Here is a 15,629-nt window from a genome sequence, read left to right on the forward strand (position 1 = left end):
AGATGGAAAGGAGATTACCCATCTTACGCTTATGTCAGGATGAACCATGCTGGCTTCCCCAGGAGCCTGAGTACCATTTGACAGTCATAAAAAATCATGTCATCTTTGGAGAGTTCCTATATCTCTCTCTCAAATAAAAACTCCTCCCCATAAGAAATGTTCTGTCTTTACCTCATCTTTTACTTTTATGTTATACCCATGTTCTTCCTACATGTTTCACTCCTCTCCATTCCTCCATCACCAGGCCTGGTAGTAGATTCCATCTCCTAGATACTTCTTTCCATAATCATGACCTCTGCCCTCAGCAAGGGCATTTTCACCTGTCCCTGGGATCACTGCATTACCACTTAATGGGTCTTCCTAACTCCACTCCTGTAGCCCTTTAAATGTTTCTCCAATGTAGTCAGATTGATCTTTCTAAATTAGAAATCTGGTCATGTTTCTTCCTGTTTTAAACACAACAAAAGATCCTAGGACTCTTAATCTGGCTTAAGCAATCCTGCCTTCCTCTACTCTTTCAGTTCTCCGCATTCTCCTACCTCCTACCCTACATTCCAACCTTTTTAAAGTTTCCCAAACATAGTGTGTTTGATCTCATCTGTGAACCTTCAAACTCGCTTTCCCCAACTCTTCATCCAGCAGACACTCAGTCACAGTGCTCAGCATCAGTGAGTTTCTTGGTCTAGCGCTCCTCCCTATTCAGTCCTGCCCTAGCACTTAGCTGCTTAGATGCTCACTGCCCTCCAGACTCTAAGTAAACAAGAACAATAATCATGTCTATTTTACTTTACATTATGTTCCCCACTTTCAGCAAGTTCTGATCAGTCAGAACTAACAGGCACTCATTCCATATTTGTTTAACCAGTAATTCATCCCAAATGTTAGTTCTTTAATGAAATATTCCCAAGGGCCCTCCATTGGAAGTGACTGTCCCCACTTTGGACCTCAATGGACTTTAACTCCACATCTGTTATAGATTTATTACCTTCTACCTTTCAGTTTTACATAATTTGTCTCTATTACTGAACAAGTCTTCTCTTAAGTGCAGAATCCATCTCCATTCATTTTTATATTTTCCTTAGATTACTATACACAGAGCTTTATGTATACTCAGGCTCCAGTAAATATTTAATTAATGGATGAATTAATGGGGCTTAAATATTGTATTTCAGAATTTCCAAATAGGTCAATTTATGGAGCACATATACTTTGAGGTTGCAAATAGTAGGTGATAAATCCAACTGGGTAAGTTGAGGCAAGATAATAGGGTATCTACTTTGCTCAGCTAAGACTTAATAATTTGGAAACTGGAGATTTGTTGAGGATATCTAAACAAAGAAAGTATACTATCACAGCTAAGTACTTGGTAGATTAATGTGCCCTTAAGATAAATTTTGTGTAATTTGATGGAGTGCTATACTCCATCCATCCCCAGAATTTGGTAGCAGAGGAAATTAATCTTGGTACTGGATGGGATTCAGGTCCTTAAGATCTTAGGGGAAAATGTGAACAGAGAAGAGAATTAGGAATACTAGTAGTATTAGGAATACTATTTTAGCACCTGTTTTTGGTATTTCCTGTGGTTCTAATTCTTATAAATTGTTCTAATGCATTGTCAAATTATTCAGAATCCATAAAGAGCTGTAGTAGGATTAAATCTCAAAGTTAATCCCTAATTTGTTTTCCCATAGGTTCTCTGACTTTGAGAACACATCATGTGCAAGACTCCAAAATGGGATTTGTGATCAATGCAATCTATTCCATGGCCTATGGGCTCCACAACATGCAGATGTCCCTCTGTCCAGGCTACGCGGGCCTCTGTGACGCCATGAAGCCAATTGATGGACGGAAACTTTTGGACTCTCTGATGAAAACCAATTTTACTGGGGTTTCTGGAGACATGATCCTATTTGATGAGAATGGAGACTCTCCAGGAAGGTACTGTTACAGTTCTCCTCTAGACAATAGAGCCTGATCGATCTGTCTCTTGATCCTGTGGGGCCTGTTTCTCTCCTCTGTGGTTTATGTATGCTTCCCGGACATGTTTGCTTAGTTCTGACATCACAGAGTGAGTAAAGATGGAGAGAAGAAGCCCCATTTCCAGTGGCCAGGAAAAAGTGTGAACGCTGATGTCTAAAACATGCTCTTGGAACCATCACCACACTTCAGAGACCCAAACTTAAAGACAGGAGCCTCACAGTATAGATGGATAATTAAAAGCCAGTTCATGGTTTCTCTGTACATACTTGCCCTGTTATTCTACATATTCTGATCTCTTCTTGGGTCACAGAACTATTATGAAACTGGAAGAATTCCATTTCTGGTAATCTAGAAACAGGATTGAGGTGTTATTCTATGGTTTGTTGTAGGTACAGTAAGTTACAAGTCATATTTTATTTTAGAATCTGCAGCTGGAACACTTTCTCCCTTCTTGAGGACTAAATGGCCTTTTTCTCTAAAATTTTACATTTCACTTATAGAGAGGAGCCTGAGAAATATGAACTCACTAATAATTATAGGCCAGCCTCCAGGGAAGTCATTAAGTACCTAGAACTTACCATCTTTCACATCTTTCACATCTAATACTCTAAATTCTTAAGTGACTCTTCACATGAGACTTTTAATGCATCAGGGATAATGTCACTGAAGTGACATTCTGACTTATAGCAGGGCTGAGTCTTCGACCTGCCCTGCATTAGGACAGTCAGGGTCCTTGGGTTGGCCACTGTAAAACCCCTGCTATTTTTCTAGCCACAGCTTTTGCTTGCCAGGTATGCCTGGAGAGGGTGTGTTCACACTCTGTTTGCAGCTGATCCTGCCAAGAGAAAGTCCCATGAGTCCCTCCATGACTCACACGCCATGTGCCCACACATGGTACCAGCCATCTTGGTCTAGCTTGTTTCATATGCCTGATGCGAGCTGGAGTTTGTCCCTGATGCAGCTGTTACTATCTCACAAGCTGAACTTCTACGTGACAGCACTTCCAAGTCACGCAGCCAAGAGGAAAGCTGGATACTTTCTCTGTTCTAGCGAGTTGATGAGTACTGCTCCATGCAAGCTGTTTGCCAAGATAAGACTTTTCATATATTGTTTTCTACTTGGCAGAAATGTAAGCATTTACTTGGGGCCAAAGAGAGCTTCACATTCGTTGTAAGACATCTTGGTGTTTGGTGTTTAGTTGTTAAGTCATGTCATTTGTGACCCCATGGACGGTAGCCTGCCAGGCTCTTCTGTCCACGGGATTTCCCAAGCGAGAATACTGGAATGGGTTGCCATTTCCTTCTCCAGAACTTCTTAGGGCAGGTCAATGAATGAGCTCAGGCTGTAGGGTCAGGTCAAGGCTGGGCTCTGACATCTCCCCGTGGATTTATTATTCGTGTGTACCTCCCTGGAACACTGACGTCAGCTTGGGGTTTGTTCACAGCCTTTGTGAACTGCAGCTCCATCCATTCAAATAGTTTTCATGACATGTACCTAAGTCAGTTCCAGAAACCAGACAATGAAGAAATAGCTCAGATGGCTCAGTTCCATTCTAGTGGGAAAGCTTAACAGATCTGAACATTAGTGTCTCATTCACAATCATTTGCAGAACAGGAATCTCTTTAAGACTCAGATGAGATTTATAAGTATTCTCTCATGGACAATATCCATAATATTTTCCAAACAATTTCTGGGAATTCACAGTTCTTTAGAGACCTCTCATTCATTACTAAGGTTGGATATTACAGTAATCTACTAATAAATGAGCAGAATTGGCCCCTGAGCATACAAGTCAAACTCAGAAAAAAGTGGTTTGCAAATTTTCTGTTTTTTCCAATGAATCCAGTGATAGTTACAAAATAATTACAACTTATATTTACTAAGTGTGTGTTCTGAGGCAAACACTTAGCTAAATCCTCTACATTTTAATCCTATGAGGTAAGTAATATTATTGTACTCTTTTCTAGCTGAAGGCTCATAAACTGAGGCTTACAGAGGTTAAATGACTTGCCCAAAGATACAGCCTAATACACAATAGATTCAAGATTCTAACTCATCTTCTGGACTTCAACTCCTAATCTGATACAATAGCCTGCCAATTACAGTATCAAAATAAAAAAGCCCCTATTCTCCTGGAAATGTATTCTAGGCACTGCGTTGTTATTTCTCTGGAGTAAAAGTTGCAGTTGGATCAAAGGCATTTCAACCTGGGCCATAAACCAGAGGAGACTGGGGTGATTAGGGGTTCCCCTAAAATACTGGAGTCATGAGAGGAAGATCCTAAACAGGGGAAGCTAGGAGAGGTGACAGCTTAGTCTGGCACACATAATTACAGATTGTTAGAGACTCAAACTCAATCATTGTTTTTAAGTCTCACATAACTAGACTATTATCAGTATACAATTCTTCAACGAAACCCTTGGGCCAAGTGTGTTACAGAATTCTGAATTTTTGATTTACAAGTTTACAGTCATATAATGCCTCCAGCATACTGTGGAGCAGCACTCCTTAAATAATGCATTAATATTTCTACTGCAAAACATATGCATGTTCACAGTTAAGTGTGATAAATGACGTATAGTCTCATGACACTGTGGGTCAAGTTCTGTCACTAGATAAGTTCAGAACGGGTCATAATTTGCTGTCATGTACATTATGAAAAAACTTATGGTTTTTAAGAGCTCTAAGGATTTTAAAATTATAGATAAGAAATATGGACCTTTACTATTTACCACCAACGGGATAGATCACAGTTTGGCAAACTGTGCTCCACAGGCCAAATCAGGTCTGATGTTTTGTAAATAAGGTTTTCCTGGAACACAGTTTAATTTATTTTGGACTTTCCTGGTGACTCAGTGGAAGAATCTGCCTGCTGGTGCAGAGGATGCAGGTTTGATCCCTGGGTTGGGAAGATCCCCTGGAGTAGGAAAGGGCAACCCATGCCAGTATTCCTGCCTAGAAAATTCCATGGAGAGAGGAGCCTAATGGGGTCGCAAACAATCAGACACAACTTAGCAACTAAATAACCGCAAAAAGTCTCATTTGTTTAGATATTGTCTATGACTCTTTCACACTGCTCTAACAGTGTTGTGTAGTTTCAGCAGAAGCCATCTCAAAAAGCCTAAGATAATTACTATCTGTCCTTTATAGCCAAAGTTTCCCGACCCCAATAGATAAATAGGGAATCCACTGGAAAATAAGGTGTAAGAGGCCCTGTTGCACCCGGGGCTTCCCAGGTGGCTCAAGTGGTAAGGAATCTGCCTGCTGATGCAGGAGATGCAGGCAGTAGACTTGGGTTCAGTCCTTCAGTCGGGAAGATCCCCTGGAGGAGGAAATGGCAACCTGCTCCAGTATTCTTGCTTGAAGAATCCTATGGACAGAGGAGCCTGGAGGGATACAATCCATGGGGTTGCAAAGAGTCAGACACACGCATGCACGCATGCACACACACACACATGTTGACGCCTGGGAATAACCATAACTGAGCAGAGGACATGGAGGATCAACATCAGACTGAGTACAACTCACTATTTAAAGCGAAAATATAAACATTATATTGTAGGGGTTTGTAAGTATGAGTATATAAAACAGACAACATGGCCTAGGAACAATAGATGAGAAAGGCTGAGAATTCACAAGGTACTAGTACCTTCCAGCATTTCTACATTGCATAAGGTACTTTAGAAGCTATCAATTTTCAGAACTATTTTAAACATCATTCCTTAAAGTGTCTTCATACAATGAGTTTAGCCATTGATAAAGATAAAATAAGAAAGGATCAGGTCCTATCCAAATTACCTCCACATGCTCTAAACCTGAAGCTAAGATTAAAGATTTACCAAACTTCTCACTTAGTTAACAAAGGAAATTTATCATTTTATTTCAGAGGAGATGAAAATCTTGCTGTCTTTTTAAGAAGCCTAAAGAAGTACTTCTTTAAACTTCTTGAAGTTATTCCAAAACTGTCTTTCATCATCCTGAGGTCAAGTCACCTTCTCACATGGGATTATTTTCTATTTCAGGTGTAAGCTTGAAAGTTTAAAAAAAAAAAAAAAAAAAAGGTCTCTGAAGAGAAAGTGAAACAGACAGGCTTTTTGTTATTCTAAGTGTACTGTCATGGAAAATTCCAGTGTCACTAATATGACAATAGGTACATTTTGGAGGACAGAAATCTATTGCTTTTTCACAGCTGAATGTTTATATTTTAGCTGAATAATTATTATATTCTTGTTTCTAAGGTATGAAATAATGAACTTCAAAGAAATGGGAAAAGATTATTTTGATTATATCAATGTTGGAAGCTGGGACAATGGAGAATTAAAAATGGATGATGATGAAGTATGGGCCAAGAAAAGCCACATCATCAGATCTGTGTGCAGCGAACCATGTGAAAAAGGCCAGATAAAGGTAAAATAGAGCCTGGGTTTCCTTCATTTTTGTTGTAAGTTCAAAAGTATTCATTATCACTGAATGTTTTTAACAAGTTGAGACATTTGTTTTGCCTTTTTCATAGTAAGCTTCTAATGTCAAAAACATTTAATTTAGTCTTTTCAATACTTAGTAAAACCTAGAACAGTCTTAGGAGTTGGACTGACTGAACCAGCTGATGAGTCATGCTTACACCCTGTCTACTCATGTAAGCCTTTAGAAGACATGCTTCCTGGGAATAAAGAGTTCACAGCTGGAATTGAGATCAATTTCTAATTAACAACAAATATTTATCAAACTCCTCTAATGTAATAGTTTACATCCGTGGGGCAAAAATAACTAAGACACATTTACTCTCACAAGATTAATGGTCTCAATGAGGAAAAACAGTGTGGGCAAAGAGAAGTAATGTTATATAAAATTTGATGACTTCATTAAAAGAAAGAAAATAATAGGGAGCTTAAATAAGTTCTTAGAGAAGAAAGGAACAAATGTCTTCTCAGTAAAATGTCAGACATTGAACCATGAAAAGTGGATATGATATCAGAGAGGGATGCAGGGAAGTCATCAATTGTATAGAGAGAAGAACAACAGGAAAAGTACAGGAGTGGTCAGATTGTTCTGGAATAACAGTGACTTAAGCTAGGGTGCAGTGCTCTAAATGGTTACTGTGAAAGAGAAAGCTGCAATGATAGATTGAAGCCACATTTGTGGAGAGTTCTAGATACCATACTAAACAGGTTGAACTTCCTTTTAACCAGGAGTCTGAAAAAATTTTGTCCAAGATGCTGACATATGAAGGCCAAAGTGTTAGTCAGTCATGTCCAACTCTTTGCAAAACTGTGGACTGTGACCCACCAGGCCCCTCTGTCCATGGGATTCTCCAGGCAAGTACACTGGAGATCCAGGGGATCTTCCTGACCCAGGGATCAAACCCAGGTCTGCTGAATTGCAGGCAGATTCTTTACCGTCTGAGTAGTGAAGATTCATGAGAAGAGCTATGAGAAATGAATAAAGAAAGAAGAGACAAGTTAAAAGATCACTGCAACCGTGGTGACAAGGGCCCTGAATTATGGAAGAAACAGTGAGAATGGAAAGTGGGTGGGGAGGTATTTGAAAGAAACATTGTAGAGGTAGCCTTGATCAGCCCTGGCTATCAACCATAAGCCAAAAATATTTACTATCTGGTCTTTTGTAGAAAAAGGTTGCCAACTCCTAATATTCAGTGACCATCTGCATCTTGCCCAACCAGTCATCTTGCAATTAAACTCTTCATGTGAAACTCTTTTTAGACTCACTTAAAATATCAATTGTCCATAATTTCCAGTCCTTCCCATATAAAGATTAGCTTGTAAATATTACCACATGGAAGTGGTCTGTTTTGACCCTTCACAGCAATACAGTTTGAACCTGTAACTTCAAAATGTTGAATCTTGTTTCAAGAGATTTCTTTATATATGCTTTTCTACCCCTTTCTCCTGGGAATAACTTACCCAGTGAAAGAACTTAACTCCGTTACTATGTTTTCAATACTAGTTAATTTCTTGTAATGTTTATGTAGTCTTTTTTAATCCCAAATTCTATTTTCCTAACCAGATCTCATTTTCACTCCATTAAATATATAACTGACTACACTTTCTTGATATGGCTTAACATGGTCATTGAACAGCTTCCCTAATGATCTCAACACCTCACAGCATTGATCAGATTTGTTAATTTAGGGTCCATGAAAGGACACTTAGTCTGGCAAAGGGTCAAATATTTTATATATTGTTAATCATAAGGAAGGCACACTACTTCCAAGGTGTTCAAAATGATTGGAAATTGGCCTTAAAGAGAATTGTCACCACCTCTTATATTCAAAATGAGTGTGAAACAGAACATATATAACAAGTGAGAAAAGGTAAAACAAATCAGTTCTTAATGATCAGAAGAAGACATTACATTGTTACTATTAGCTCAAAAAAGATGGCAATAACTGGAATTAATCTTGGAAAAGGTCATGAGCTTATTCTGGTAAAAAACTGAAATTTATAAAGTCATGCGAGCTGAATCACAGAAAGTCAGCATATTTCTAAGAGGAAAAATGCAAGTGCTTTTGTTTGCCAGGCTGCTAAGAGCCCTTCAGCATTTGAAATGTGCCTCCTTGCATTACAAAATCTAGCAACTGTCCTAAGGATAGTTTTTTACTAAGTGTGGTTGAAAATACCCTGAAAATAAAATCCGTATCTCTATGTGGGTATTTATATGTATATTACTAATAAAATAGTTAATATTTAAAAGTATTCGACAGTTTACAAGGGCTTCCCTGGTGTCTCAGATGGTAAAGAATCTGCCTGCAGTACAGGAGACCTGGGTTTCATTCCTGGGTCGGGAAGATCCCCTGGAGAAGGGAATGGCTCCCCATTCTCCAGTGTTCTTGCCTGGAGAATCCCCATGGAACGGAGGAGCGTGGCGGGCTACAGTCCATGGCGTCGCAAGAGTCAGACGCAGCTGAGTGACCAACACACACACAGTTTACAAATCATCGTGATACTCGATTCGCTCAGCTGTGCTTGACTCTTTGCAACCCCATGCACTATAGACATCAGGCTTCTCTGTCCTCAGAATTTCCCAGGCAAGAATGCCATTCCCTTCTCTACGGATTTAATCCTCAGGGGACTCTAAACACAGGTTTAGAGTCAAAAGCATTAGTCTTGGTTGGAAGAAAGACAATCAGCTTGGAGATTGCTCCAGGCTACACAGTTATTTAGTGGCTCTAAGTAAGACGGCTTCCCTGGTGGCTCAGTGGTAAAGAATGTGCCTGCCAATGCAAGAGCCCTGGATTCAAACTCTGGGTTGGAAGGATCCCCTGCAGGAGGCAATGCAACCCTGTATTCTTGTCTAGAGAATCACAGGGACAGAGGAGCCTGGTGAGCTACCGTTCCGTAGGGTCACAAAGAGTCGGACACAAATGAGCGACTGAACAACACCATAAGTAAGACTGGAACTTTGGTACCTTGATTCTCTTTTCTCCACCTATTTCAAAATATCATGAACCCTATCTTTATATAAACCAATAAGGCTCAATAATTATGAGCATGACCTCAAAGTCCAACAGACATTATTTGATCTCTCATTTATCCACACGTTATGCGAACTCTCTAAGCTTTAGTTTTCTCCTCCCCCCCCCAAAAAAATGAATAAAATAAAACTAGCTACCTTATGCAGAGCTATTCCAAAGTTTCAATGAGATGCCACCATATGGTATGCACTAAATTACCTGTAAACAGTCAATATTCTTATGAAGGAAGCTTTAGGTAAATGAAGCAGGTCTGATCAGCAATTTTGCCTCATTTATCTGGTTATTTTAGGGAAAGGATGCTTCAGGTCCTTTTGTCGTCATTTCCTACTTGTATTGCTGGAGTGCCAAAAGTCAGCATGAGGGACAGTACAGAATAGAAGAAAGGCGTGCCAGTTTACAACTGTGTTTGGCTACAGAAATCCAGACATTACTATCAAAGGTTGTTAACAGAATCAGCGTCTCAGACAAGGAATCTGAAGTGTAATCACTTCTGTGTCTAGTTATTAATCACAGATTTAATTATTTATAGGAATGTTTAATGAATGCTGTCTCTATTCCACAGAGGCTATTCATGTACCAGTTGGTGGGGGGGGGAAAAAGAGACACATTTCTAAAGAATAACATCTGGGACTCTTTCAGCTGTTAAATTATTTCAATTATTTTCCATTGCCTTAAAAAAAATCAAACAGATGAAGAGGAATATAATAGTCTCAGTGACCTTACCCCTCTTCATCCCAAGCAAATCAAAACTACTAGAATAGGAAGGAATGGGATGAATTGTTGAGCCAGATTTTAGTAGAAACAGTCTAAGAAGTGATCTCCAGAAAAAGCATCTTCTGCCTCTGATTTCAAAACAAATTCTTAATTGCTTTATCAGTATATAGATTTTTTTAAACTTTAATAGACATACCATGAGGGGTTTTTTTTCCCTAACAATTATTCAATTAGTGGCGGGAAGCCAAGGAAAGTCCAGAAAGCAAAAATTCATAATTTGAAGCAAAGAAAGGCACAAACTCTGGGGGAAATTCAGTTAACATATGCACATATCGAAATGTATACATATTTACTTGTGAGCACAAATACAGTCACTTCATTAATACAGGTAGCTAAAGTTAATTATCCAGAGATTTACACTTAATTTCATTCTTGACCCTGTCTCCAACCAGTTTTATGATGTTGGATTGGTTGCTTAAACTCAGCCTGCTTCTTTATGAAATGAGAATATCCATATTCATACTGCCTAACCGAAAACATTTGAAATAATTTATGTGAAAGCCCCTTTCTGCTTTGTAAAGCAGTACATTTGAATAAACAATTGCTGTATTTTTATCCATGTGAGAAAAAACATAATCAAAACTGTCGATATTTGCTGTAGGTGATCCGAAAGGGAGAAGTGAGCTGCTGTTGGACCTGCACGCCCTGCAAGGAGAACGAGTACGTCTTTGATGAGTACACCTGCAAGGCGTGCCAGCTGGGGTCCTGGCCCACCGACGACCTCACAGGTACATGCATCCAGTGTCAGCACAGGCACCTCCCTCAAAACTCGCAGAGGACACAGGCGTGGGAGGGGGGCACGTCTCCCAGCAGTCCTCATCTTGGTGGAACTGTTTATGAAACCAAGAATTCCCTTGGGAACAGAAGCCTTCCCAACACCAGGGCTAATAATGAAAGTCCTGTATCTCAGAGAGAAATCAGCCTACATTCCTGGCTTCACCACTAAACTGGATCAGAATCCTTAGCTTGTCTACTGGGCATTTTCAGCCCATCTTCAGGATATTCCCAGAATTTGCTAGGAAGGACCCCAGTTAACTGTGATTTGAGGCATAGAGAGAGAAACATTGGCCAGGAAGAGACTAAAATATATCATGACAGGTTCAAGGACCAAAGGATAGCACAGAATTAGGTAGAATTTGGTCTAAAATCCTGTGTTTCTCTTAGTGCTTATCCTTAACCTAAACCAGAAACCTCTAACTAATGAGTTTTCAAATAATGTCAACACAGGGTAAGACTCATCTCTCCCTGGTCCAGGGGGTACTTTGGGATGGTTGTTTTTTGTTGTTGTTTTCGTGATGTTTTGGTTTAGGAGTTTTTTCCTCCAAAAATGTTAGGAAATTATTGTCATTGTCTTCTCAAAATGATATTTTATAGCTGTTTCTAATCTTTACAATATGAAAACAGAATGATACCTTCCATCGTTCCTTCCAATTTATTCAATAAACCTTTAGTAAATGCATATTATGCACCTATTTGCCTACCACTGAAATATATAAAAATAAAGACATGCCACTCTATTGTCAAGAAGTTAATGAGAGAGGCAAAAAGTAAAAGTGTGGTTACAACAAAGCAAAGGATGCAGATCTGTGAACACAAAGTATGAGAAACGGACCTGTGAAACTAAGTTTTCGAGGAAAATAAGAGAAAAGGACATTCCAGGCAGAGGGCCCACCTGGTAGGTCAGGTCATCTAGTCATTTTACAAGTAAGATGGATTTAACACAAACTCCTACAGGCTAGATTATAACGTCATTGGTGTTCGACTGGATTCCTCACAGGACAAGAGATTATCCATGGTAGCTGTATTAGCTTATTGCAAAAGCCTGGTTCTAAAAATCCTGTGATTCTGGGCCCTCTGAGACCAGCTCACATTAAAACTTAGTTTTCCGTGAGTGGTATTTATGCAGAAAACTTCCCTTTTCTTAAAAAAAAAAAATTTAAAAATTCTGATATAATAAAACACCCAAGTAGCATGTGACAGCATGTGAGTCCGATTTTCACCACAGATGATAAGCTTTCTGATACTCATAAATCCTGGTGTGCCCAGAGCCACATCAGGGCAGGACACAGAGTGTTTATTAAACTTGGCTAAACAGATGAAATAATGCACACACACACACACAGTAAAAATATAAGAAAGGAAAAAAAACATGATTGGTTCTCTTATGAGGGATATAAAAATCAGTACTGGTGATCTGCTCCTTTATACTATTTCTTTACTTTTTTCCTATTCATAATTCCTAATTTCAATATGGATTATCATTCAATTGAACAACTATTTCACAGATTCAACTATCTACATGGCTAAGCCCCTTGAACATGAATATACCGGTGTAAACTTTTGTCCTATGTTTTGTAAAACTATCACAATAAAACATGGTCTTCTTTTTCATTGATTCAATAGAAAAGTATTTTATTATTACTATTTTCACTGGAATAATGTGCTGGATAAAACCAGGGTTAAAAAATAGACATGGTTCTTACGTAATTTACCATCTTGTTGGGGGAGAGATAGGACTCTCTCCCTCTCCCTCCCTCCCCCTCTGCCACATACACAGGCACAGACAAATTCTGTTAAGGAGTATGAAGCAAAGGAATAAGTTTTTTTTTTTTAAGAATAAGTTTTTTAGAAAATGAAAATAGCAGGGAAGACATAATTTAAATTTGTGATCATAAAAGATCTCTCTAAAGAAGTGAAAATTAGCAGAAACCTAAGTGATAAATATAGACATAGCTATCAAAAAAGGATGAGAAGGGCATTTCTGACTAAGAGAAAAGGTCTATTTATGGATAAGCCAATGAGAAAATGATGTGATAAGAGATCATAAAGATAGCAGAGCCTAGTTCAGATACAGCCTCATAGAACAGGTTCAGGATTTGCATGGTTAATACTAAGTGCAATGAGAAACCTTTGCAGGGAGTATAGTAGAAGAAGAAAACATGATTGGATGCATACTTCTAAAATATTATTCTGTTTGCTGTGGGGGAGGATAATTTGGAGACAAATGGAAAGGGGAACCAGGGAGATAGATGGGGTGGTTAACGCTGGTTGCCACTGCAGACACCAGAAGTTCTTGGTGTCTTGGGCTGAATAGTGCATTGGAAGATCTCAGATATACTTTGGAGTAGAATCAACAGGACATACAGATGATTGGTTGCAATGGATATTAAGTAAGGCTGCCCAATTTTCTGCCTTGAGGACTGAAGAAATAAATGCTTTTTTTGATAAAGATCAGTAGTTTGGTTTTAGACAAGATCAGTTGGAAATGTCTTTGAGATTTTCAAGTATGAATTAATTTAACAAATTAAGGCCTGAGTGTGTGCCAGAAAATGTAATAGAAAAACTGGAAATATAAAATTAGTCTAAGTTTCCAAGAAACTTAATAATCTAGTGGGAGAAAAGCATGTAAACAATAACCACCTCTCCTGGGAAAGGGAAAGAGTTTTATCTCTTTCCCAACAAGATGGTAAATTATATAAGAACTATGCCTGTTTTTTAACTCCAGTTTTCCCAGCACATTATTATACTCCAAATAGTAATAATAAAATTCTTTTCTGTTGAATGAAAAAGTAGACCATGTTCATTGTGATAGTTTTACGAAACATAGGACAAAAAAATTACATCTGTATATTCACGACCAAGTGCTACAGGGGAGGAATGAGCAGAGTATTATGGAAAAATGGAGAAGGGCACACCTAACCCTGGAGAAATTTTAAAGGTTTAGTCTTGAGGCATAGTCTTTAAGTTCACTTTTAAACCAGTGAAGACGAGGACCTCCCTGGTAGTCCAGGGGTTAAGACTTCAGGCTTCAAATGCAGGGGGCACAGGTTCAATTCCTGCTCAATTCCCCCTTAATTCAGGAAACTAAGATCCTACCTGCTGCATGGTGTGGCCACAAAAGAAAAAGAAAAAATAAATTAAAAATTTTTTAAGTGAAGAAGATCATATTGGAAAGAGTATGCAGCACTGAGGCTCTGAATGGTACCATCATTCTCCTCATTTCTCCAAACAAAAAGAAGTGAGTCATATAAACACTTCCCTCTTCCTGGCCACCCATATCCAGTCACTCAGCAAGTTCTCCTATTGGGACTACTAGATATTTTTATCCCTTCTCTCCTCTCATTTGTAAAACTTTTCCCTTGGCTAAGTTAGCATCTCACATTTGACTATTGCGGTAATCTCCCAGTTTATTTCTCTACTCCCAAATTTATGCTACATGCCTCTAAGTCTGTTTTTTCACCTTGCTACTAGATAATGTATCCAGAATACAGATCTGTCCATTGTATTTAATTGCTCAACAATTACCAGTGTTTTCATAGCTCTATGGGATATACCCAAGTATTTCAACCTGGCATACAGAGTTCCCTCACCCTCCTACAACCTCTCTAATTTCATTCACCACCACTTCATGATTCTCAGTTTACATTCTAGTATCAAGGGCTGCTTGTAACTCTCATCTACACACAACACTATTTTATTCCTCCCTGTCCGTACATGTGTTACCTTCCCTGCCTTATTTACTAGAATAATTCCTGCTCACCTCTGCCTAGATGTCACCTTCTCTCTGATACTTTCTTTGCTGTACTTAGACACTGATAAGTCCCCTATTCTGTATTTCTAAAGCAAATTCTGCTTCCCTCTTTATATCATTTTCAAACTGGATTTTAAGGTCCTGTATCCTTATCTCCCCCCCCCCACCACCGCTGAATCATTTAGTTTCTCAAGGACATAACTGTATCTCACTCATCTTTGCATCCCTAGCATCTAACACCATGCCTGACACAGAGGAGGCCCTCAATAAGTGTGTGTCAATCTGCACTAAATGATGGGGAGTGTTAAAAAAAAGAAGATGAAAGTATTAGGGCCATCCTCTGAAGACAGCTTTAACTAAGGAGTGTGGACCTTATCCTATACACTGTGGGGTCAGGGAAGTTTCTCAAGCAGAAGCATGAAATGACCTTCCTCTTGCTACATGCATATGTGTAAGTGTGTGTGTGTATATGCAGGGATGGGGGGAGAAGGTGGGGGGGCAGAAGAGAGAATAAGTGCTAAACCTGGAAAGGTCTCCACATGGACAGTACACGACGTTTAACTTTTAATTAAGATCTACAGCACTTTTCCAAAGAGCTTATAGCTGTTTGCAGCGATCTCACTGACTCTGATTCAAAGTCACTTGGCACCTGGCACTGCCAGCTAAGCCAGAAGACTGCTCTGATGGCTTCAGCTATTCCAGAGCTTGTTACAGAGATGCTTGGGTCTTTCTCTATCCACTTGGCTTACCATTGCCCCACTTCGGCCTGTAACATGACCACTCAGGTCACTCTGGATCAGTGCCCTCATTGTGATGATGGCAACTAACACACATAATGTTCCCTGTGTGCCA

General features: G+C 39.1%; 1 protein-coding gene and 1 long non-coding RNA gene across 3 annotated transcripts in view; one reads left to right on the forward strand and one right to left on the reverse strand.

Annotated features, from left to right (window-relative positions):
* GRM5 (glutamate metabotropic receptor 5) overlaps nucleotides 1–15,629 on the forward strand; it is a 585,267-nt gene that overhangs the window by 478,225 nt on the left and 91,413 nt on the right. For both annotated transcript variants that reach the window (XM_065936547.1, XM_065936548.1), the window contains exons 4-6: nucleotides 1,692–1,938; nucleotides 6,219–6,387; nucleotides 10,848–10,974. In XM_065936547.1, coding sequence (XP_065792619.1) covers nucleotides 1,692–1,938; nucleotides 6,219–6,387; nucleotides 10,848–10,974 — 543 coding nt within the window. The remainder of the gene's footprint in view (nucleotides 1–1,691; nucleotides 1,939–6,218; nucleotides 6,388–10,847; nucleotides 10,975–15,629) is intronic.
* LOC136168835 (uncharacterized) overlaps nucleotides 1–15,629 on the reverse strand; it is a 190,612-nt gene that overhangs the window by 84,275 nt on the left and 90,708 nt on the right. The window lies entirely within an intron of this gene.

The sequence above is a fragment of the Muntiacus reevesi genome, chromosome 5, assembly GCF_963930625.1.
Source record: "Muntiacus reevesi chromosome 5, mMunRee1.1, whole genome shotgun sequence".
NCBI classification, from domain to species: domain Eukaryota; kingdom Metazoa; phylum Chordata; class Mammalia; order Artiodactyla; family Cervidae; genus Muntiacus; species Muntiacus reevesi.